We start from the raw sequence: 23,986 nt of genomic DNA, 5'->3' as shown, positions 1-23,986 counted from the left end.
CAGTTCACAAAAGAATGGGAATTTTGCGCTCGAAATTGAAGTAAGCCGAAGAAAAGCAGCTAAAGCCTGGCCTGCAGGCAACCTCCGTCTGGTTCTCAATCTCTGGAGGCTTCAGTGAGAAATTGCTGAGCGTCTATCGATCTGAAAATGCTTCTCGTTCAGAAACAATGGAAGAAAAGGTTTCGGTTCGTGATTTTTGTTGCATTGTCGAACGGTCGAATTAAAATGAATCACTCCATCTCCATTGTCTGTTGAATATTTACATTATTCAGTTTATAATTAGGAACATTTTGTTTGTTATCACTTTCTTGAATATTGATACAAGTGAAAGCCTCATGACAAAAATCTGAAAAATAAGAGAGAAGGATTGAAGAAGAGAGCAGACGATTTGTTTCTATTGACTCCGTTGTAGAAGAGTTTCTTGTTTGAGTCGAAAACCGCAGAATGTCTTGAATGTTCAATCAATAACACTTTATTGTCCACATGTTGTTTGTTGCTTTATTGCAACTGACTGTCAACTGTCTGTTATTTGGCTGTTCAATGGAAGAATCAGAGAGTCAATGACGCTCTATAGGTGAGTGGTCACTTCGATCAACAAAATAATACTGCAAGTCAGTTATATCTTGCGCAAAACAATGAACGGCATAAAAATAAACAAGGTTCATGACTCACTAGGTCTATCTAGAATCATGAATAATTTGAATGCTTAAATTTAAGGATTATATTCTCATCCTGTAATATTTGTATGAACATGAATGGTGGATGATGTAATCAAGTAATCACAATGAATTCAATTGTGTGGGAGGATTATGTATTTTAATAATTTGCCATTACATTATTTGTATGATAAAATGATTCATTGAAGTGTGACTGTAGTTGATGATTAAAATTTGATGTAGTTGAGAATCCAATTTCGATAACTCAACCGAAAAAAATTATGATAACAAAGATTACAATTAATATGAATTAGTAATTAATACGATCAAACTGAGCCATGAAATGTTACTGAACTATGCTCGAATTCATTAAATTTGTGTATTGCAGCAATATAACAAAATAATATCATTCTTGTTTGTTCAAGATAATAGTTTTCCAGATTACATTCTTGTTTAGAAATCAATTTTTCTTTATGCAAATACTTGGATCGACTATTTTGAGTTGTATAAAAGAATCAACTTATAGGCTCAATCATCAATTGAATGGAATAGACGAAACGTGAATGAATAGAATAATTTATCAGTTAGCTCTAGAGATTGATTGGATTCCATTGATATTTCATGGAAATAGTTCAATGTGGAATCATTTACATTATATTTGATTCAATGGAACGTGACTTGAAATTCATGAAAATCTTAATTGACGGTTCCTCGCAAAATTTAATTGGTAAAAACGCGCCTTGATGGCAGGGTGTTTATAATCTCTGTTTTCCATTTTACATCCCTCTTTTTCCAGGAAAAATATGAATCTGTTTCCTGGAACTCGTGAGCTCGTGGAGACAATTATTGATATTTCCAAGATACAAATATCAATACCTGTCACATGCCTGTAGTGTTTTAAATTGTTTCCGGTCGAACTGAGGTTATAGCGAATCAACTGCGTTGAGGTTATACCGTATCATCAAGTCCAGCCAAATAGAATTCAAAAACCTTTTCCCCTCAAAAAATTGATGGAAGAATGATTTGCAAAAAATTTAAGGAAATTCTACGGGATCAAACATTTGAGTTTGATTTTGCATATGACAGCTCCGAGAGAAACGTTGTTAAGTTCAGGTAGTTTTTAGTTGACTCCATTCCAAATTATTCAATTCCACTGTCTGCATTCATCAATCAATATCCAAAGTTTAAACTGGCAATTTTGAAGTATTATCATACCCATTATCAAGTACAGTATTATCTTAGATAGACACTATATTGGAAAGACAAATAGGCATACTTTATGCTCCATTGTTGTTTTTAAGAGTGAGGGATAATATCAAATTCTATACCTTCCAGTTCATAGAATCATAATATGAAGAGGGATACAGATTGTTACCATTTGCCCTGTCTGTTTCAAGTACTCCTGTACCCTGTGATACAGCTTCATCGTGATTTTTAAATAAAATAAACCATACATCCACGTTCCAGTTCTAAAGGTGGTGTGGGATATTCTCTACTACTTATTTCCCCAGTTTTTCCTCAGATAAACTAGCCAAACCGGTATATTATTGCCTGGGCTAATATTGAGGATCAGTTTAAATACTCATCAGAAAGATGATGATAATAATAATATCGTGTGACCTGGCTGGTTCAGGTCTGATTTAAGAGTATTTAGGTCGCTCCTGATCAATTTCAAGGCCTCTGATGTGACTACGAACAGGTATTAGGCAGGTATTAGACCGACGTTTAACGTGTCCATCCGAAACACCAGAGAACATGGAAAGATGATCACAGGGACCAAAGGTATTACAGTATCAATAGGACAGTAATATTCTCGTTAATCATCGTTTAATATGGAAAATGAGAGACTATCTCCTGAACGAGAACTTGATATGAATGGAAATATTCTTTTAATTGTCATCTTATAAGCAATTCCCTATCAAAACTCTCTCCACAAACAGCTTTCGTAAGCAGTAACTCAACTTCGGAATTGGGTCTGGAAGCCAAGTCATCAATGAATTATTATTGATGCTCTAGTAACATTCAATGTCAGTATTGAGAGGTGATTTCCTGTTTAAGTCAACTTCAAAGTAAACGTTGCGTTAATTTACGTCAGATAGCGAACTGGATACGATACTCAGTCACTTTCCCATTCATTCGAAACTCCACTCAGCTTTTCCCCTGGGTCGACGAATCAAATTTGTAGCCTTAAAAGCACTCTTCTCGTGCATGCTACTCCGACCTCCAATCGTGTCGGTATCAAAGGCTAAATGAGAGCAAATTGCCAGGATGTAGCTCTGGACATCAATCTTCAGGTGAACGGTGAGTTTCATCCTCAAACGAATACTTATATTCGAATATTGGAAGGCTTCACAAGGAAAAAATTCCCGATCATTACACCAAAATAAGAAGACAATGGGAACTGGCGTTTGACTTTGAGAACTGAATGACAGAAACATTCAATGAACATGAAAGGAAAGATTTTACACATTGTAGTAATAAATCTTTCAGCAGAGTTTAGGGGAGTGTAGAATGTTATGTTCGTCGAACTGTTATTGGAGTCCAATATCGATAACAATTATTACTTACAACTTTGAATGAATATTTCAATGGACAGACGTTAAGTTACAAAAGTGCGTCTATTTCCTGTACAGTAGTCAGATTTCCAGAGGTCAATTACTATTTAATCCTAAGCAACTGACTATCAGAATTTTCAATAATTAATTATTGGTTAGAGAAAAAATATTCTTCTATAATGAGAACATGTCAATATCATGTCACTTGTGAATAGAAGATCATCAATCGAAAATCAAAACTTCTTTATTGATTTGACTTATTTTTCATTTTGATTGTGTTCTGGAAGCCAGCTACAGATTATCATACCTAGCACAGCAGTTCCAAGAGCGCAGTTCTTGATCAAGGTCGGTTCTGATAATATCTTTGTCACAAACGCATGAAATAGTATATTTCGCACCTAGGCCGAAAATGAGATATTTCCGGCTCGAAATCGGTTTTTAAGTCCGAGGCCGTAGGCCGAGGACTAGAAAAGATTGAGAGCCGGAATACATTTTTGCCCATGGTGCGAACGCTATTTTTCGCCACACCAAAAAAAAACTTCCCAATATATAAGAAATAAAAATAAATAAAATTCAAACAGCCTATTTTGATAGTTTGAATCTTGGTTATGACAACTTTCACTGTCAATTAATTTCAATATTACTATTAATAATTTACAATAGTGACAATATATTTATACTATTAATATTTCGATTTTTTTGTTTTTTATACTATTATTTTTATACTATAATATTAGTTTGAATTTTTATAGCTTGCGCTTTGCGCCTGGTGCAATATCTCATGGATAGATGGATGAATAGAATTTTCATTACTATTTTGAAATAATGTGATTAAAAAAATAATATAATTGCATATTTCACAGTTTTGTCTCAAAATATATCTAAAAAATTGATTGAAATTTAAATTACAGTAACTGATATAAAAAATAGCTGATAAAAGTCGAAATTCATCGACAAAAAAAAATGTCACTGACCGAGGTTCGAACCTAGATCATGTTTGCAATTCACTGAGCTTTGAGTTCTGATGTATTACGCCTTTACGCTCTCGGCCATTGCATATTTTGATCGAAGAGGCTGTAAGTCAGGTAACGTATGTAGGCTACTATAATATAGTATAGGCCTATAGCGGCAAACTTGAAGCCGGTTTGCCGGCATTTTCACAACAAAATACTGCTCTGAAAATAGTTAAATCATAGAGAAAACATTCGAAGATTCAATCTTGAGTGGGCCTAATGTTTTCTCTATATGGTTTGATATTGAAGAAAATTATCTAAAAGTTTAATAATGAATTACGGAAAAATTACTAGGAATTTTTCAGTCAAGGCTGAGTTTCACCAGTAAGCTTACCTTAAACTTTAGATCTCTGCTGTATTTTCCTATTATTATTGTTGATTGTATTGCATTAAGAAGTGGAATTCGATAATAAAAAAGAAACAATTATTACTCTACCTCACTTTTAAATATTGATACAATTATTGTACTTTGATTTCAAATTCGATTCTTCACTTTTAAAGACTTGCGATACTTACCTTTCTGACAATGGACAATGCAGCCAACATTATATGTTGAGGCTATGGAGATATCATTGTATTCTATTGTTTGATATCAAAAACACAATAATAAATATTAAATTATGAAACAGTAATTCATAAAATATATTATAGACATGATACCGCGATTCACGATACATAATTATATAGATTATTACAGTCGTTATGAGATTATCTCTATGATTTTTGTGAGATTGGACACGATCAGCTGTTATTCAAGGTCATTTTACAGCCCTAGGGCCGTAAAGTTTTACTGGCCTGGTCGGAAAACAATCACTTTCGGCCTCCATATGACGCACGTAAACCAGCTCATTACATCCAAGTGTGGCAAAAATCATATTTCAAAGTAAAACCCCGTTGTAATCAATCAGGAGCTAACTGTGAACTGGATCATCCTGATCTTTAAGAGATGAATTTTTATCATATAGTTGGCATTTATGGAACAATGAAAATAATTGAATTGCATTTTTCATGATGACAGGAGTTTTATCGGAACTAATGGCAAGGAGTCAAACGATTTTATCTACAAGACTGAAAAAAAGTTTTGTATTCGTACAAATTTCTCACTTAACTCATTTATTATGGTTTGTAACGAACCAAATTCTGATGGGCAAATAAAAATCCCTACTTGAAAGGAATTTATAGGTCTAAGTGGAATAATAGGCTAATATCGCCAAATGCGATAACGCTTTAAAGATTAGATAATATCAGGCATCATGGCTAAATTTATAATGGCCGAATAGAAATGGCAATAATTTGCTACTTATATAATATTATATAAAGTATTAAAAAATTGAGGTTAGGCATAAAATATCTATTGATCGGCGACCTAATGATCGACTGAGTCGCATAACGTAGAATCTAGCCAGACACCTTGGCAGAAATTTATTGTAACTAAATGGTATGCAACTAGAGGAACCAAAAATCCACATGGCTAATTGTTGTAAAGTGAGAAACAACCTATAATCTTAGAAAATCATTTTGCATGTAAAAAATGTACTAAAAAACCCAGATAAAAATAATTTAATGTATTAAGGAAGTAGGAGGTTCGTGTTCGGAGGCGCATGTATACTATAGCAAATTTGCATGAACCAATCAAATGGTAGCAATTGATGGACGGTAATAGTGAGCCGATTCAAATATATTTGTATATATTTCTATAAATGATAAGAGTTTATGAATTATTGTTGTTCAGTTCATGTTTCGGATATGGCCCGAAGGCAGATAAATTATCAGAGGTGTAACATAAGTAATAATTTAATAGATTGGCACGAACTATTTGAGCCTTGAATGGTGTAGTAAAAAATTATTTAAATTATATGTAAATTTGCAAGTCGGAAATGAAAATTGTGAAAAAGAAAGTAGAACTTGCCTACTTGCCTGCCAACCACTACCATGGAATGTCACCAGAATTTGTAGAGCACAATATCTTTTACTGTACCTTTTTAATGACTTAAGTTAAATCAAATTAGTAATTTTTCATAAGACTATGTGATGCTATAGTAAAGCAAAAGTCATTTAAATATTTTTAATCCCTTGGAAGAGACTACTTCGGCCACCAAAATCCAGGACTACCAGGAATTCGGATTGCCATCAGCAACTTACAGAAAATCCAGCACGTGAGTGAAAAATAGTTGAAATAATAAAAGGGCGCCCTCAGTGCTTCGAATGAAATAAGAAATAAAAGCTAGCTTGTCAAGAAGGTTTCAAAAATTAAGAAATTAATAACAATACTTGCGCAAGTCTTAAAATGGTATAAGATATATTTTATTGAATAGTTATGAGTCAATTTATATATCAAAGGATACACCAATTAAAGGAATATTAAGTTTTAAGCTAATAATACCAATGTTCACATGATCATTGATTTTATAATGTAATTTGTGATAATATAATGTAGCTCTGTTTCATTAGATAAATTGATCTATCTATTTCCGTCAGGTGCCGAATCTTGCACCCTGATATATATATATATATATAATATATATATATATATATTATATATATATATATATATATATATATATATATTATTTATTGGAAACTATAGAAATTAATATATATTTGATTATTGATTTGTCAATTTATCATGCTCTGATTTGGGAAGTTGATATATATATGAAGTAGGATTATCCAAATCGACAAGCAACAGCAAGTTGATGTCAAAGCTACATGCAGATAAATGCATATGATCAATGAGGTGAAAGCACATGGTAAAGTTTCGTGCTATAGAACTAGAAAATAGTACTGATCTGTGATATTTTATTTGATTTCATTTCTTGTTTCATTGTATATTTTGTTGCTCCATATATTTTTCCTTTATCTAATTTTGAGATTATTTGTTTAATATATGTATCAAATTTTTCATGGTGTACCATTCATTTTATTCCTCAATACCATAGGATATAAATTATATTTATGTATATATATTTTTATAAATTATCATTATTATATTATTGCGAAAGCTCCTGTCTGAGCCTATTGAGATTTAGTGAGATTATACCCTAGAAAACCACGACCAGTATTTATAGTTATTAAACTAACTCTCATGCTCTACCGATTGACGCCAAGCAAGAGGCTAAGCGTTATTCCACCAAAAGTAACGTGACAGGTTGTCTTGAACTTACTGTCTAAGGATATAAGAGATCTTCACTCATGAAATGGGGAAGGAAGATTTCATACAATAGTGAGGGTTCACTCTCAATTGAAATCTCCCTGTCTCATGATTTCCACATATCGACATGAGGTCAATGAAACCTAGATTTCCCACATTAGTCCAGTCACTATATACATTGGTGCATGCAATTTATATTGTAGTTCCGATTTTTTAATATATTATTCGGGTACATAATAGAAGTCCAGAACCAATTTCTTCATGCAAAAGCGGTTCTTCTTAATAAGCGGTTACCGAGATACATAGCTTTGAATATAGAAATTGGCCATTTTTTGTCTATTGGAATATGGGCTTTAGTACACTCAACAATAAATTTTCCAATTTTCGACCGAATTTGACTAATGATGCATGATTTTGGACCGCCTTGACGAGCCGAGAATAATGAAGTGTAGTACGATGAAATCTGAGCATTGTGTCAAAAGTTATAAGTGTTTGAAATTTGATCCTTGAGGTGTCCTTATGCGCGCCTCTCCACTAGGAAATACTGAAATGAAATGCATCTAACGGGTGATTCTCATAGAAAATAATCTCATGAACTTATATCATTGTGCAAAATATCAATGTGAAGACTATGTAGTTGGTGATGATGGTTGAAGCTGAAAATTAGGTGTTTTTCACAATACAAGGAGCACTGTTGTCAGGTGTACCTGGAAATCTATATGAGATAGAGCGCTCTACTTGATCTCAGATTGTAGAGCACAAAAATACGCCCAGAGGGATTTTGAATTATACATCTGAATATCAACAATCGGAAGATATTGTTGATCAAAAACTAAATTCATCAGAATTCATTTGATTGTATAATGTGTTGTGGTATTTCTCCATAATTGAAAGAATAAGACGTTGATGTTGTCAATACCACTATATTTTTTCAAAAATTAATTTAAATTACTGAACCAGGTTTCATGGCAACACCTTCCAGTTGAACTGGAGTTTATTGTGATATGTGGCAGGAGTTGTCATAAAACCTGGTTCTGTAATTTGAATAATTGATTTTTGAAAAAAATATTGACAACATCAACGACTTATTCTTTCAATCATGATAATTAATTCGTGTTACAACTTCAGTTTTTGTTCCGCTACAGAGTCAGTTCCAAGACCAACAACCAATAATATCAAATCAAAATTTATTTAAATAGAATAGAGGATTATATCTCATATGAAATTAGTATTAAGAGCAACATCATTGATGAGATGTATCATGCAAATAGATTTGAACAAACTAATAATTATTCAATTTAAACTTGTGAATTATGGAAGTGAATTGTTAACGGATTATCGTCTTTATGAGAATAGAAATTACGGAAATTGTGTTTGAGAATGCATTCAAGATCATAAATTGATTATTATTAAATATTGTATACAGAATTGCAACGTATAGGAAGATATAAGCTATGAAATAATAATAACTAATGTGAAATCGGATAAGAATATTTAATAACGAGAGGGCTTTTCTTTAAACCTAACATTCAAAGTGTTTTCCTTGAAGCATGCAAGTAATTTGAAAAGTAAAGAGTTCTGCTATACGGAACTTTTAAAAAACGGCCATGAAGTAATAGTATTTTTGAATCAGCAATCCCGAAGCTCTATTGAAGTGTACTTGATGGGATTGCTTCCACACGGCATTGGTTCTACTAGGATTCCCCCGACTGACCTTCGATGCAAGCTATAGAGCCAACAAATCCGAGATAGTTCGGTCAAATAGAACTTTCAAAGCAACTTCAAGCTGACTAACTCCCAATCAATACGTCACAACGTTTAGTAGGAACGCTGTTCCCATTTAATAATATCTGAGAATCTTCGCTCTATGACATGACCGACTTCTAATTTCTAATCATCCCCGGTGATTGGAATCACGATTACAAATAAAATAATTTCCAAAGAGAAAAGTACTTTTAAAAGGACTGTAGCCTCGTATGGTTACAAAAATGATTTACTATGGTCTCAAATGATGTTGATGGTAGACAGAAGATTTTTGCAGTAGAAAATCATTAATCAAATTTTCCCGAACCCGAATATTCCAGGATCTTTTTTACTTTTTCAGAAATAATTCCGATTTTTGGATTTGTTGCGACCTTCCCTACCGATGTATACAAGTAGAGAATGTCAAATTCTTGATCTGAAATTATACTGAAATTCTTGATCAGATATAAGATTAGATTTTGTGCATGAATGTATTTTTGTACCAAGTTTTGTACTACTGAAACATAATAATAATAATCTCAATTATTAATAATGTATTATTCTATGGAAGATAGTTAACTAGTAGTTCTGTGAACAGTAGACCTCGCGCTCAGTAAGTTACATTGACCTGTTGTTATGTTTTCTCAAAAATTAATAAATAATTTATCAATTTAAAATATCTAGAAAAAAACCTAAATAAACATAGAGCTTTCTGTCCTATCGTACCGTGACGTGTCGTCCCGGAATGTGAGTGTGAGCGCTGTTATCAGGTCTGGCTGCAACTGTCTACAACGTTGATGGAAAGATACATTTTCAAGATGTACGATGTTTTTGAACGGGTAGTATTATAGTCAACTGTCTACTAACGTTGATGGAAAGATACATTTTCAAGATGTTCGATGTTTGAACAGGTATTATAGTCCATTAAACAGCTTATTTATGATGAATCATTCTATAGTCTGATTTTTACTCTAATATTGGCATATGAAGGAGGCTCCTTTTTCCTTTTATATTATTCTTGAAATGCAAAATTTCCAAAAACCTTGTATATACTTCGACGTGCAATTTAAAAGGAGCATACCTGTCAAATTTCATGGAAATCTATTACCGCGTTTCGCCGTAAATGCGCAACATATAAACATATAAACATTTAAACATTAAGAAAAATGCCAAACCGTCGACTTGAATCTTAGACCTCACTTCGCTCGGTCGATAATGTATTGGAAGATAGTGTTAATAAGATAGTGTTCTATGGAAGATAGTGTTAATAATGTATTATTCTATGGAAGATAGTAATTTTTAGTGTAATGAAAATAGAATAGCAACGATGTAAAAACGATGTAGGTGAAAAAATATAAATATTATGACACGTACCCTAAAAAGTTTGGCGTACCTAGGCTATCGTACCTACCTACGAGTATATGTCAAACATTTTTCAAACACGATGTAATAATTCCAAGACATCTAGCATTTAGCAAAATAGTTAGATATGAACAGAATAGTTCAGAAGTAGAATACTTTCTACTAGAACTCACTAGAACTTAATAGAGTACTTGGTAGAATATTTTCTTAGTAAGTCAAAATGGCTAAATGTTATCGTAGGATAACTGTTAACAAAGAAAAATTATAAATGGGAAAGTAAAATTCTACTTCCGGGGCAGTATTCAGACAAAGTTCAATCCCACTTTGAATTTGAAGAGAAGCAAGTTCTGCTTGAGTAAGTTGATTTGCATGAATTTTGAAAACCGTAAGCATATTCGATTTGGCAGGCTGACGTGCTGTAGGCTATGCACACATAAGTAATTGTGAGATTTGAAGACATGGAATTGAGGCTTATGTGGAGTGTGGTGGTGGTGGTGCGTGGTGGTGGTGGTGCGTGGAGGAATGTGGTGTGGTTCTATGCAAACTTTGCCTAAGCCTATGGAGCTCTTTCATAATACGGTGGCGGTCGGTGAGGGGATTTCGCTGAATATAACTTTGGGAAGAACATTCGCTACGCCATAGCACCGTAGAATAACTTCAGACAAACTTTACAATGATATGTCACATCATATGCGTCAAAATATTTATATGCTAAATTAAAACCTAGGAATGATCTAATTTTAATAAGTGGAATCGTCATCAATTTTCTTTACACCATCATCTCATCTCCCAATTAACGGAATGACTTGAAATTTGGAGCTCGAGGTTCTTACAATATAATGATCCGACACGAACAATTTCTATCAAATGCAATTTAAGATGGCGGCTAAAATGGCGAAAATGTTGTCAAAAACAGGGGTTTTCGCGATTTTCTCGGAAACGGCTTCAACGATTTTTATTAAATTTATACCTAAAATAGTCATTGATAAGCTCTATCAACTGCCACAAGTCCAATATCTGTAAAAATTTCAGGAGCTCCGCCCTATCAATGCAAAGTTTGATTTTAGATTCCCAATTATCAGGCTTCAGATACAATTTAAACAAAAAATTCAAGTGGAAAAGATTGAGCATGAAAAATCTCTACAATTGATGTTCAGTAACATTTTCACCTAAAATTGAAAATAAGCACGAAATTTGAGAAAATGTGATTATTCAATTGTTGGCAACGGTTGATTCTATTAAATCATTCACTATGAAGAGATAGCAGACCTCGTGTGTCTCCAGCGTTACTGTCCTGTCACTAGCTGGTTCAGATCTTTGAATAGTAGAGTTGAGATGCGCGTGAACACTAGCGTCAGGTGATCAATTTTCATAATGGCAAGGGAAGTTGTGTGAGTACGCCACACCAGATTTTTAAAAAAGGTATTGAAATCGTAATGAACGTAGTGGATATACAAGAATGGAATAGAATGACTGCCTTCATTTTCGACCTAGGAGGGCGACGTTAAGGCGCAGTCGGCCCTCTCTTACACTCAACCCTCAAAAGTTAACTTTACAAGATACAACATTGTCTACTACTAGAAAACATGAGGATTTGATATGATTAATATTAAAAGATAGTTTGATAACAATATTTCAAGAGATTCATCACAATATTGCATCCAATGTATTAATCAGACCTTAAAGCTCTTCATTAGATTTCACAACCGCCATTAATTTATTCCTGTTGTCAGAAGTTACGCTGATAGCAGCTGGGATCAAAATAATTTAATAATAAACCAGTGTTGTATGGATACTGGAGAGTGTCTGCTTTGGAGATTGTGGACGGCTGAATTCAATTACTTTTAACACAAGCGCTGGTCAGGATATGAAACTTGTGAAATTAATTCACTTTGGGGTGGTTCAGACCTGTAAACACTGAGAACAATCTCATCTCCTCAGGCCAACAGCATGATTTATACCCTTATATGAAGCCATCTAACCAAAACACTTGTCTGTTTCACGCAAGTCTTACTTCTGCCGACTGTTATTCATCGTCCTTTTCAATTTCATGGATGTATTTCCCATGAGCACAATAGTCCATCTTCTGGGCAAAGGATAAAGTTATATTGAATTAATTAGTATGAGCTGTTGTAGCCAAGAGTTCAATTTCATGTATGAGTGCGTGATTTGTATACATCATAATTTGGAACTATTTTCATTCAGCAAGTAACTTGGGTTCATTAATGAATTTCAAATTATATTCTTGAAAGCTGTTGGATCAGAATTGTTGATTATAAATCAAGAGGGAGATTCAATTTCAGATTTCCAGGAACAACTTTTGGACCATATTTGTGACTCCACAACAAGAAATAATGTCGTCCTATATTGCAACCTAGAAGAAAATTGAAAACTGTTTCCATTATCAATGAAAATACTTTGGCCATTGGTTCATTGAATTTTCCATCTTGTAACGTGATCATCTGTAGCTACTATTATCTTAATATTTGAACAGTAGATGAATTTCAACATAGTAAATAAGCATAGGCTTGGATATGAATATGGAAATTATGATGATGAGGAAACCTTTATGAAATTGTGAAAATTTATATAAAATTTTTATTTTTTTATTTTAAATAAATAAACAAGCTGTTGATACTAAAGAACTTGCCCAGTTCCGACAGAACGATGCATCCTAGAGTTATGTCATCCCGTTAGAAATAGACTTGGTGAATTACCTATTTTCATTGATAACTGCAGGGAATGAAGGACGTTCAATAAACCGATAGCACATAGATAGGAAATATGCAGGGTCATTGAATAAGCCAATCTTCAAGTTTGAGTAAAAAGTTTCACTGACAGGGTGCATAACATCACACTAATATTTTGTACAGAAGAACTCCCCATATCCCTGCTTTCATACAGGAAAAACAAGTTCAGTATCAGGAAAACAGCAGCGCGTCAAGAAAACAAGTTAACGGAGCGTAGGTTGTTCCAAAGGATGCCATCAGAAGTTTTGTAAACAAAAAGCCACAAGATGTGGGGAGCGTGCAGTGGATTATGCCCCGAGCCCTGAGAAGTATCCGTGCACTAGAACAATGCTCAACGGCTATTAAAGGAAAAGTCTGCCTACTCCCATTAGTAGCTTATCACTTACATTATCCCATCTAAGAAGCTTCGTAGCTTTCATTCTCCTTGCAGACAGGGATAACCAAAGCATATTTTTGAAACCCATTATTGCCTATTTTTATCTGCTTAAACTCCTCCTTTGCCAGGAAAATTTTTCCAAAATCTATATTACTGAATTCAATCGTGAACTTGTCTGAATACTGTACTCATAATAATATTAGTATTATTTATGAACCATATTAATCTATGAACTATCTATGAACCATATTAATCCATATTATCATAGAGAAACAATAGCATAAGTAGATATCCCATGGTATAGAGCGTTTATGTCGCAACTTTTACTGTTATCTCAAGCTGATAGTCCATGTAGTTCTTTCCTGTGAAGCTTTATGACGCTGTTAGTCTCTCATATTGTGCCGTTCATATACTATTCAAATACTATTGTACTCATATACTATTCAAAACAGTAAAAATCGACAATAATCGACAGTAATTGGCTTGAGATAACAGTTAGTAGAAGTTGCGACATAAACGCCCTATACCATGGGATATCTACTTAGCTATTGTTTCTCTATGATATTATCTATGAACTATCTACCATATTATTGTATCATAGATCATTCATTGTGGATAGCCTATATTTATATATCATTTTCATGGTATATATTTCTAATTTTTATTCGATAATACCATCGAAATTATACCCGTATCATTGATATTGTAGTTATTGATAATCAGTAGGCCTAGCTCATAATCAGAAGTTCGGGAATGAAACATTTTTTATCCACTTCTAAATTATATTCAGTTACTAAGATTGTGTGGATATGACGTTTAATGGGCATTTTCATGTTTCAACCTGCTCTTGATGTGAAATTATTTACTAAATTGAAAATCTCCAATTTGTGTTCCTCAAACAGGTAATAGGTCTATACATTTGGGGTTTATTGTTTTTGATTGATAATAGAATTTTTTGTAAATTTTTCATGTTATGTAAGCTTATAGGACAGGACAATAAAGAAGTTTCAAAATAAAATCTTCATTCCTGTATTTAACTTTTCTTATTTTTCTTCTGTTTTCAGGAGTGATTGCTTTGAACAGCATCGACGATATGTGATTACATCATCAACTCTTTTGAACAAAAACAACGATATGTGTGTGATTTCATCATTCACCCTTGTAATGATTATTTGAAATACTTTATGGTTCCCACTATCTAGAAATCGTTTTTTTTTTACTGGCTTTCGTCTGTTTCCTGAGCTTATACCACTATCAATCGAAATTCAACAATGGGAGAGATTGTGCATCGTTGATTACCATCTGGAAAATTGTGACTATAAATCTTGTAAGCTCTTGAAATGTGATTTTTCCATAGATTTTCTTTAATAAATTCTTGGTGACAGTGTAGCTCTAACCAATCGCGGTGCTGGACGTGCCGAGAATTTCCGGACACTGCTGATAAATAATAATAAATACAACCGTTTAATGATTGATTGATCAATAATGATAAACTACTTAGTTTTTTGTCCAATTAATATGTTACGAAGCCTGGAAAACAGCTGTGCATCCTGATGTGCTATTTGATAAAATTTAAATGTTTGAGAATTTTTAAAGTGAAAACCTACACCAAATTCAATCAGATTCACATAATTGTTATGTCCTAGTCTGATGAACAATTATTGCGTCTACTTCCACCAACTTCCATTGGAGTAGAGTAACTCATTGGACCTAAATTATAAGTCATTTTAGATAAGTAATTTTAGATACAAGTTATTCCGTCAACCCTAATTCCTCTGAGAAGGATAAGAACTTTTCCCTTGATCTGTCTCTAATTTCCATCAGGCTCTAGTCCTTAGTTGAAAAGGAATTTCAGAGGCACTGAAATTTTAGTGAAGTGTAGATAGTATTCAAACTTTTTTCACATTTTATTTCCTATTTGTTGGGCATTAAGTAGGATCTCACCTTCTCTTATAATCTAGTGATGAAAAAACCAACTGACAAATTCAAATCTAAACTCAACTTAACTGATCAACATAAGTTTATATTCAAAACCAAACTTGATTTACTTGATTAATAGAAGTTCAAATTCAAATCCAAACTCAATTCACTTGATTGACAGAAGTACAGAAGGAATGTTGTAATACTCATACAGACACGAAGTTTACTCTATAGTTTTTCGTGAAAGAATGATAAGTGTCGCCCCCTCGGCAATGAAATGAAACTGGCCAGCCAGTATTATGAAAATCAAATCGATTCAGTGGCGGAATACTAGATTCAAGATTAGCAGGCCACATGAGCAGTTATGGACCGTTTGTTGCACCTGGTGCCACCCGCCACCAAAGGCAACCTGGTGACGATGATGGTGCACTCCTACTACGAGACCAACTCGTCGGCTAACTTGGACCTGAGTGCGTCGACCCGCCACGGCGAGTCACTCTTCAACTTCAGCATGCAGGAGGCCTACCGCATCCTCAAGGAGCACCAGATGAACGAGCGCATCCTCTACCCGGGCGCCGAGATCGCCCTCATCCTCACCTACTCCATCCTCATGACGTCGGGCGTCGTCTCCAATGCGCTTGTCTGCTTCGTCGTCGGCAGGCAGTGCGCTAGGAAAAGGTTAGTTATGAATGAATGTACAATTTCATTCGTTATTCTTTGGCTGCATGGAAAATAATGATACTTGAAAATATATTTTTTTAAATGGTTATTATAGGTATATTTCATATTGTGGAATTTGATCATTTTTTGGAAGCAGCTTATTCAAGACTGCAGTCCTGTTAGTTTAATTTTCGAATTGCCAATGCAATTATTGCTTGTCATATTTATCATATTTATTAATAATTATCATTGTCATTTTTTTGAATTGTAGCTTGGTAGCTTGAAATAGTACTCAACAATTTTTGGAAAAGTAGGTTCAAAAATCAGTTCACATACCTTTCAAGACTTTTTTGAACGTTTAATGAATGTAAAGACGAAAAAAGATTGATTTATGTTACGCAGTTATCCGTTGCAAAGTTGATATGGATGGTTCAGTCTACTATTCTATTTATTTATTCCAGTTCACTATTCTATTTAATGTATTCATGTATTATATTTACTAGAAAGCACTGACCAGGAGAGAGAAACTATAAAGGGTACTCCTTATTATTTCTTTCCCAAACTTAGATAACATTCTAAATGCCCGAAATAGGTATATGATTCCACTTTTCTTAGATTTGGTCCATTTTAAAATGGACTAAATTTAAGAAAAGAGGAATATTCAAAATTTTTCAATAATGGTGATTCGAGTGTAACATTTTTGTTCTTCATCCAGTTTTTCACCGTCAAAATTCTATTACTAGAATTTCACTCGAAAATTACAAGAAATTGAAATGTTAAAACTTTACGGTTGAAAAATTGGATAAAGTACAAAAATTTCACACTCGAATCACCATCAATTGGAAATTTTTTGCGTAGTTTCCAAAATGAAGAGCCAGAAAAGTTACCTTGAACATTCACAAAAATTCAGTTCTCGTCTAGAAAACGATTATCGATTACTGCCTTGGCCGGATGAGAGTGTTCTGTATGAACGGCACAGTATGAGACACTACCACCATAGAGAAAGGATAAGCGTAAGTTTGTCTCTGCTACCACCAAATAGCTTCTCGATAAAGAACTTCGTGTACTATCGGCTTGACAAAACCGTGAAATTTGGAGCATGAGTGCCCAACACCACTGAGTAAGAACATCGTACTCTGTCCTATCCTTATTCCATGCCTATACCCAGTGGCGTATCGAGTGCGGGGGTGGTTGGGGGTTCTACACTCTACTGTCTACTGAGTTCTGTCAATCAACTGTTGCATTGGAGGCTAAAGCTGCGTACACATATACGCGCTTCCAACCCGCACCGAGCACGCTCCGCCCACGTAACGCCCTCGTTCCTCCATCGTTCCGCAGTCGCTCCGCCCCCGCACCCATCATGAACGTTACGGAAGATGTCAGATCTTCTCGCGTTCCCCGGTCGAACCACTGTTTCTTCCCGGTCGATCATCAATCGCTCTGCTCGAGTGACGTTCGGTTGCGGAGCAGAGCGGAAGTCTGTACGCACCTTGCTATTTTCCCAACCAACAGTGTCAGTCTGTGTGGTCTAGGTCTAGGTCTGCTGTTTCACAAAATGAGTGGTGGCGAACACATGAGAAATCTTGTTGAAATATAATTATGCTGATGATTTGAACAGCTAGAGAATTGAAAATAAATTTAAAGAAGGGGATGGACTTTTTACAGCCTGTAACAAAGACATATTTCAGACAATCCATTCCCCGTCGAAGATTTTTATAACTCTGCCGGTCTCAATCAGTACTAGTGAACGATCTCTCTCCACCCAATCATCGAACTACTATTTTCACAAAATCCTTCTTAGTCAGTGCCTGTCGTCCATGGAATGCACTTCCTGTTTCTATCAGGTCCATCGAGAGCCGAGCGAGCTTCATCCTGACTTTAAAAAAACATCTTTTGGAACAAATGACTGAAACTGTCCGGCCCTAGAACGATCACATGACAACTATCCCCCACCCATCCCACAAATACAAACCTTTAAACCTGTTATAGAATGAATTGTTTGTATATATATATATATATATAATATAAAATCATGTTATTTTAATCATCCACTGCATACTGCTGTATATTACTGAAAGTTGATTACCCTGATCTACTTTCAGCCTACTTCATTTTATTAATCAATAATTTGATCTTATCTACCTATATAATTATTTTACTCTATCAATTTTCTGTTTTTCTTCTCTTAAATATTCATATCAATTAAAACTTTTACAATATTTCCATTAATAAATAAATCCTTAGTTTAATTAATTAAATTAACTTTTTGGTAGAGAGTTAGTGGGGAGGATATTTTTAATATTCTTTCCGAAGAATGGACATTGATATGTCCAAACCTCCGCCAATTTATGAAGATGCATAACAATATAATTATCTATAGTTATTTTATTACAAATTATCTTTCCTATCGTATACAGTTCAATAATTATTTTCTTAGTCTATATTATGTAAATTCATCTATAATTTTGCTGTATTGTAAGCTATTGTATATAAGTGTATAAGCCAGTATATATTGTAATCTACATAAATGAAGTTCTCAATCAATCTATCAATCAATCACCCTGCATAGAATAAAAACATAGCATACCTATGGAATCCAATAGGACAGCATAGATTAAACGGACTAACAATGTAAAATGTTCACCGAGAAATAACCATCTATCCAGATGAAGTGCTTGATGAGCTGTCTAAAACATCCTGAAGTTTGGATTTTATATTTGAATAAAGAAATGTGTTTTTATTATAAAAAAATGTCAAAACTGATATACTTGTACATAGTTAGACTCATCTCTGATAAAAAAAAAATATTTCTATCAAGAATGACTGCGTTACATTGATTTCATCTTATCTTGCTGTACACCCACCCCCTAACCATGACTTAGCTAAACCCCCCCCCTTTCCCATAACTAGATCCTAGTTATGCCTCTGTCTATATCATGGGACATATTGTTCTATTTCTTGTCTATCCCATAAGTTAAAACGGAGTACTTGACAAATTCGTTTAACTATTGTTGTAGGTCATCGGGAGCGGCGAGCCCATCACCCCGCAACATGTACATAGTGAACCTAGCAGTGGCCGACATCGCACTGTGCCTGGTCTGCATGCCGTTCACACTCATCTCACTGCTGAAGAGGCGCTGGACCCTCGGATCCATGCTCTGCAAACTCGTGCCCGTGCTGCAAGGCGCTAACATATCTGTCTCAGCCGGCACCATAGCTGCCATCGCTCTAGACAGGTGAGATCTCTACTCCACTATTTACATTCGCATCTTGGCTTTGATCTGCTCCAGTACACACTAGACACCATCTTTGATCTGAACCTAACGAGGGCACTAGAGCACTTGCTATTTAATGTGTACTAGTACACTTGCGAACTAGTTTAGTTACTTGTGTTCTTGTACACATTGCAGAATTACATTGATGTTAGTCATGTAATTAGTTAGCATTGACTTGTTATTATTGATAAGATTGGTATTCTGTTTTGTAGTCTTGCGGGATCACATTTCATATTATATTCTTTCAAGATTGCTATTCCAAATAAAAAACTGCTCACTGATTAGAAAAAAAAAAAATTTTCAAAAATGTTGATTATTTGATTTTGTGTATTTAATATCTTGGAAATTATTAACTGATATCTGGTACACTGATATTACCCATTCCATCACAGCATTCCTTTCAAGTTTGAACTATTAGACTATGAGAGCTGGCGAATATTTGAGAAGAGATACTATTGAACAAATTATAAAATATCATTAGTTGACTATGAGAGGTTGTTTCGCTGATAAAATCATTTCACTGTATTTAGAATAATTGTGATAACTGTATTATGTACCAACAGGAAACCCGTGCTCCGCAAGGGTCCAATTGAAAACTTGACGCTCTGAAATCTTGGAAAATTTGAAATAGGCCTATAACCATCCTCGGTAAATTAAGAATCTATATGCGAAATTTCAAGTTTATCAGTCCAGTTTTGTTCAGTCGTGATTCGTGATTTTCCTATCTCGTACCACTTGTAACTTATTTGAGTCAATACTTTCCTCTATTAAAGTAAAGATGATACGAGTTCCTAGTTATCTAAATTCAATAAAACATACAAAAACATGTATCTCCACAGAATCAGAGTGCCCGTCATTTTCTTATCCGAAAAGAGTTTCTTACACACTTCACACTTTTGAAATTGGACATCTTTGATTGAAACTCAGACGTTTCCCATTCTCTTAGTTTAAGTTCTTTTAGTTCTTGTAGTTTTCTGTAGGATGTTAACTAGAAAACAAGTGTTGTTTTTATATTCTTGAGTACATTAAGTGAGTGTTGATACCTGAGAACGGTGGGACACTGTAGCTCCAACATCTAGAGTGTAGGCTAACTGAAACTTCTAATAAAAGACGTATTAAATTATGTGACATTATCAGGTGATGGCCCTTGGGGTGGACCTTTATTTCACGCTAACAATGAATCCATGAAACCTATGTTCAATGGACAATTCCGAATAATAACAAATATTTAGAGTGAACTTGACTGGATCATAAGCAGGAGAATAAACCAGCCTATGGTTGGTAAGCATGAGAATGTTGATTGTGTGCGCATTGTGTAAATTGAAGTGCACGAATTGTTTACTAAGGAAACGTGCCTCGAACCTTGTTTTACTATCTCCATGGTAGTAAGAAGTAATTTAATTGAGACTTCAACATCCATATCTACACGCTTGCATTATTTATTTCGAAAATAGACTACCAATGGAAGAAGATGTTTCACAATCTTCTGCTGTAAAGTAATTTCTCGTCCTTAAGATGTTCCTTGACCCAAACGGCCACCTGATTTATCCATCCTGGACTTCTGTATCTGACGCTTTTTTAATTACGCTTAGAATCACGCACAAAAGTACAAGGATGCAATCTGAAGAGAAAGCCAAACCATTCCACGAGCAAAGTAACCGAAAGTGATGCATAACCTCAGTGAGCCTTGTGTTACTAGAACAAAAACACAATAATATCCAATATTGTCCACAATATGAGAACATGTATTCAATTAAAAGGTTGCCACCAATGTATCTGGAATACATTGTACCTACAATCTATTCTGGGTACCTTAGTTGTCACCAACGAAAATCCATATTTTCCTCTATAGATTTTACCAATATACCTGGAATACATTTTAGCTACAATCGATTCTACTAAGATTTTGTGATTACTTGAAAATTTCGTGTTAATAGAGCAGACAAGGACACATGTCCTAGGAAAAATTAGGTTTTTGTTCCATATCTAGAAAGTTTTTCAACTATGCAAACCACGTGACTCATGAATCATGAATATCTATCCCATCCACATGAACTCAAAACATTCAAGAATATAATAATTATACTGTCTCATAAAGATTTATTAAGTTCACCTTTATATAACCTGGCATTTCAATTTGGTGTTTTTCTGTCAAAGTGAATGTGTAAGATCCTGAGCTCCAAACCAATTCCTCTACAAATCCATGTATTGGTGAGAAAAGCTGTGGTGAGATTGAATGCTACTCACACCTATGTCATCAACCTCCTTCTGAATTCATCACCCTTCCATCGCACATTTCCAATTCCCCCTTTCCCCGCCTCACAAATCCAATCAGTTCCCATCCCAGCAAGACGGCTGCTGTCTTTGTTCGTTAATTAAGAGGATTTCTAGCAAGGGCACGAAGTGAGAATTCGATGGATGTTAAATCCAAATGAAGAAAATCGAACTAAATCGAATGCACTCCAATATTGGTGTGTTTAATTGAATTGATGCCATAAACAAGTGAATACTAGATCAAGTAGTCGTACATCAAACGTTCGTCATACTAATGAGGTCGAATTGAAAATGGAACACGAGTAATGGAGCATGAGCCAAATAATTTCCAGTATTATGAGTTTGCCCAAGAGCTCATATGAAATTAATGATTGAAAACTAGGAGACTACTGGTGTATGAAATATGATTATCCTCTCGATAATTATTATTACATTGATTCTCATTTCTTCTCCATTCACTCACTCTCTCTCCCTCTCTTTCTCTCTATAACACCATACTCCTCTCCACATTTCCGGTATTCCTCATCACTGAGTCACCTTCTAGTTATTGTTTATTGGTTATCTGTCTCTTTCTGTATTCTACTAATTGACTGATTACCATCAGTCAGAGACTCATACTTTACAAGTAGAAATTCACCTCTATAGTTGAGGCATAACGTTCAGCTGATTTTCAATAGTCAATCATTCCAATCATAACATTAAGTAGTATTCAATCACCAGACCTATATAGGTCATTGTTCCTTTGATACAATACTAACCTCAATGAATTAGTTACTGAGACAAAAAAGCAATATTTGAAGTAGCGCTGTAGCGAAGATAACTATTATGTGAAGAGTAGATGATTGAATATTAATTATCAATCAATTATTGAATATGATAATTATCCATGGTACTACCATGGATCTGGAATGACGTCCGGATTCGTTGTGATCAATGACAATTTGGCCTCACAGAGCTGGTGCAACCAAACGGTTTCTCCAGCAAATGAAATAGGATAAATTTGATCAGCCGCCATGCAAACCTGATTTGCCACTAGTAACTTATACCTTTCCCCAAACTCTCGACATGACTTTGAGGGCAGAGCTTCCAAAACAACGTCATAGCCCACTTAAAACACATTTGGCGGCAGCATTTTATGAAGAGGGTTTTGGTAGGCTGGTCCACTGGTATGAAAAATTCATCGATATTCACAGTAATCATGATGAAGAATAATCATAAGTCTGAGTACCTTTTTGTGGAAAAATAACCTTCCATACACATTCGTCTTCTATCATGGCCAATCGGGGGTTGAAGAAAATGGCCTTCGAATTTTTGGAGTCGATAAGGTGTTGCTGAGTTTCTGCTTGTTCGAAAAAACTCCTCACTAACAATAAAAGCATATTGGAGTTATATTGAAAATTTGTGGTGAAACAAGAAAATGATTCACCCACTAATGAACTATTTCATTATAATGAGACCAACAATAATAAAAAAATGTTTCCAATATCAAATTGGTCTTCAACGTTGAAAGAAATAGACTTGATTAAACATTGAAATAGATTGAATGAAACCTTGTATCTTGGATACAAATATTGATAAACAAAATGTCCTCGTCGTCTCCTCTCCAGGATTAGGATATTTGCCTGTTCCGATTTCAAACTGCCAATCACATACATTATTTGCGGGGTCAGCCCACACTTCTCCCAACCGGGTTATACGACATGATAAAGATCTTCCAAGAAGATAAACAAATATTGGTAAAAACAATATGAGTTGAATAATACTGACAAATGAACATTATCATGATAGAATGTCGTGAGTATTTGGAAAATTCGAGATTAATTTCTTGATTCAACATAACAGAAATAAAAAGAGGATTATTAGAACTGCGTTATTGAATGTCAGATAAAATCGCTTTAGAAATCATGATGAAGAATTCATAAATTGTTGAGTTTGGACCGAACAGAAGAAAATTGAGTTGAATCCTTGGGAATAAGAAGGCACCTAAATTGGGAAGGGAAAAGGTTGTGGAAATTGGGTAGAATAACAATGAGGAGGAAAAATGAAAAGTGTGTTCCAGTGGAATTAGTAGGAACTGGAGAGAAAAAAGAGAGCCATTACAAAAGAACCTCCTTCAGTGGATTTGTCGATTTATTGGAAAGTTCCATAGAAGCCGATTAAAGGTCGAACTTGCATTTTCTAGGATTCGGCACTATTCCGGGAATCATGAGAATAATGACTATTTTCATTCAATTGATCATGTTAGCTTTAT

General features: G+C 34.5%; 1 protein-coding gene across 2 annotated transcripts in view; it reads left to right on the top strand.

Annotated features, from left to right (window-relative positions):
- The window catches only part of LOC111060417 (neuropeptide F receptor), a 71,265-nt gene that overhangs the window by 22,265 nt on the left and 25,014 nt on the right, over positions 1-23,986 (top strand). For both annotated transcript variants that reach the window (XM_039444555.1, XM_039444547.1), the window contains exons 2-3: positions 14,671-16,204; positions 19,204-19,422. In XM_039444555.1, the coding sequence (XP_039300489.1) occupies positions 15,891-16,204; positions 19,204-19,422 (533 nt within the window). In that variant the 5' untranslated portion in view covers positions 14,671-15,890. The remainder of the gene's footprint in view (positions 1-14,670; positions 16,205-19,203; positions 19,423-23,986) is intronic.

Source organism: Nilaparvata lugens, chromosome 1, assembly GCF_014356525.2.
Source record: "Nilaparvata lugens isolate BPH chromosome 1, ASM1435652v1, whole genome shotgun sequence".
Lineage (NCBI taxonomy): Eukaryota > Metazoa > Arthropoda > Insecta > Hemiptera > Delphacidae > Nilaparvata > Nilaparvata lugens.
The sequence above is the reverse complement of the archived record's forward strand: the minus strand, read 5'-3'. Positions and strand labels throughout refer to the sequence as shown.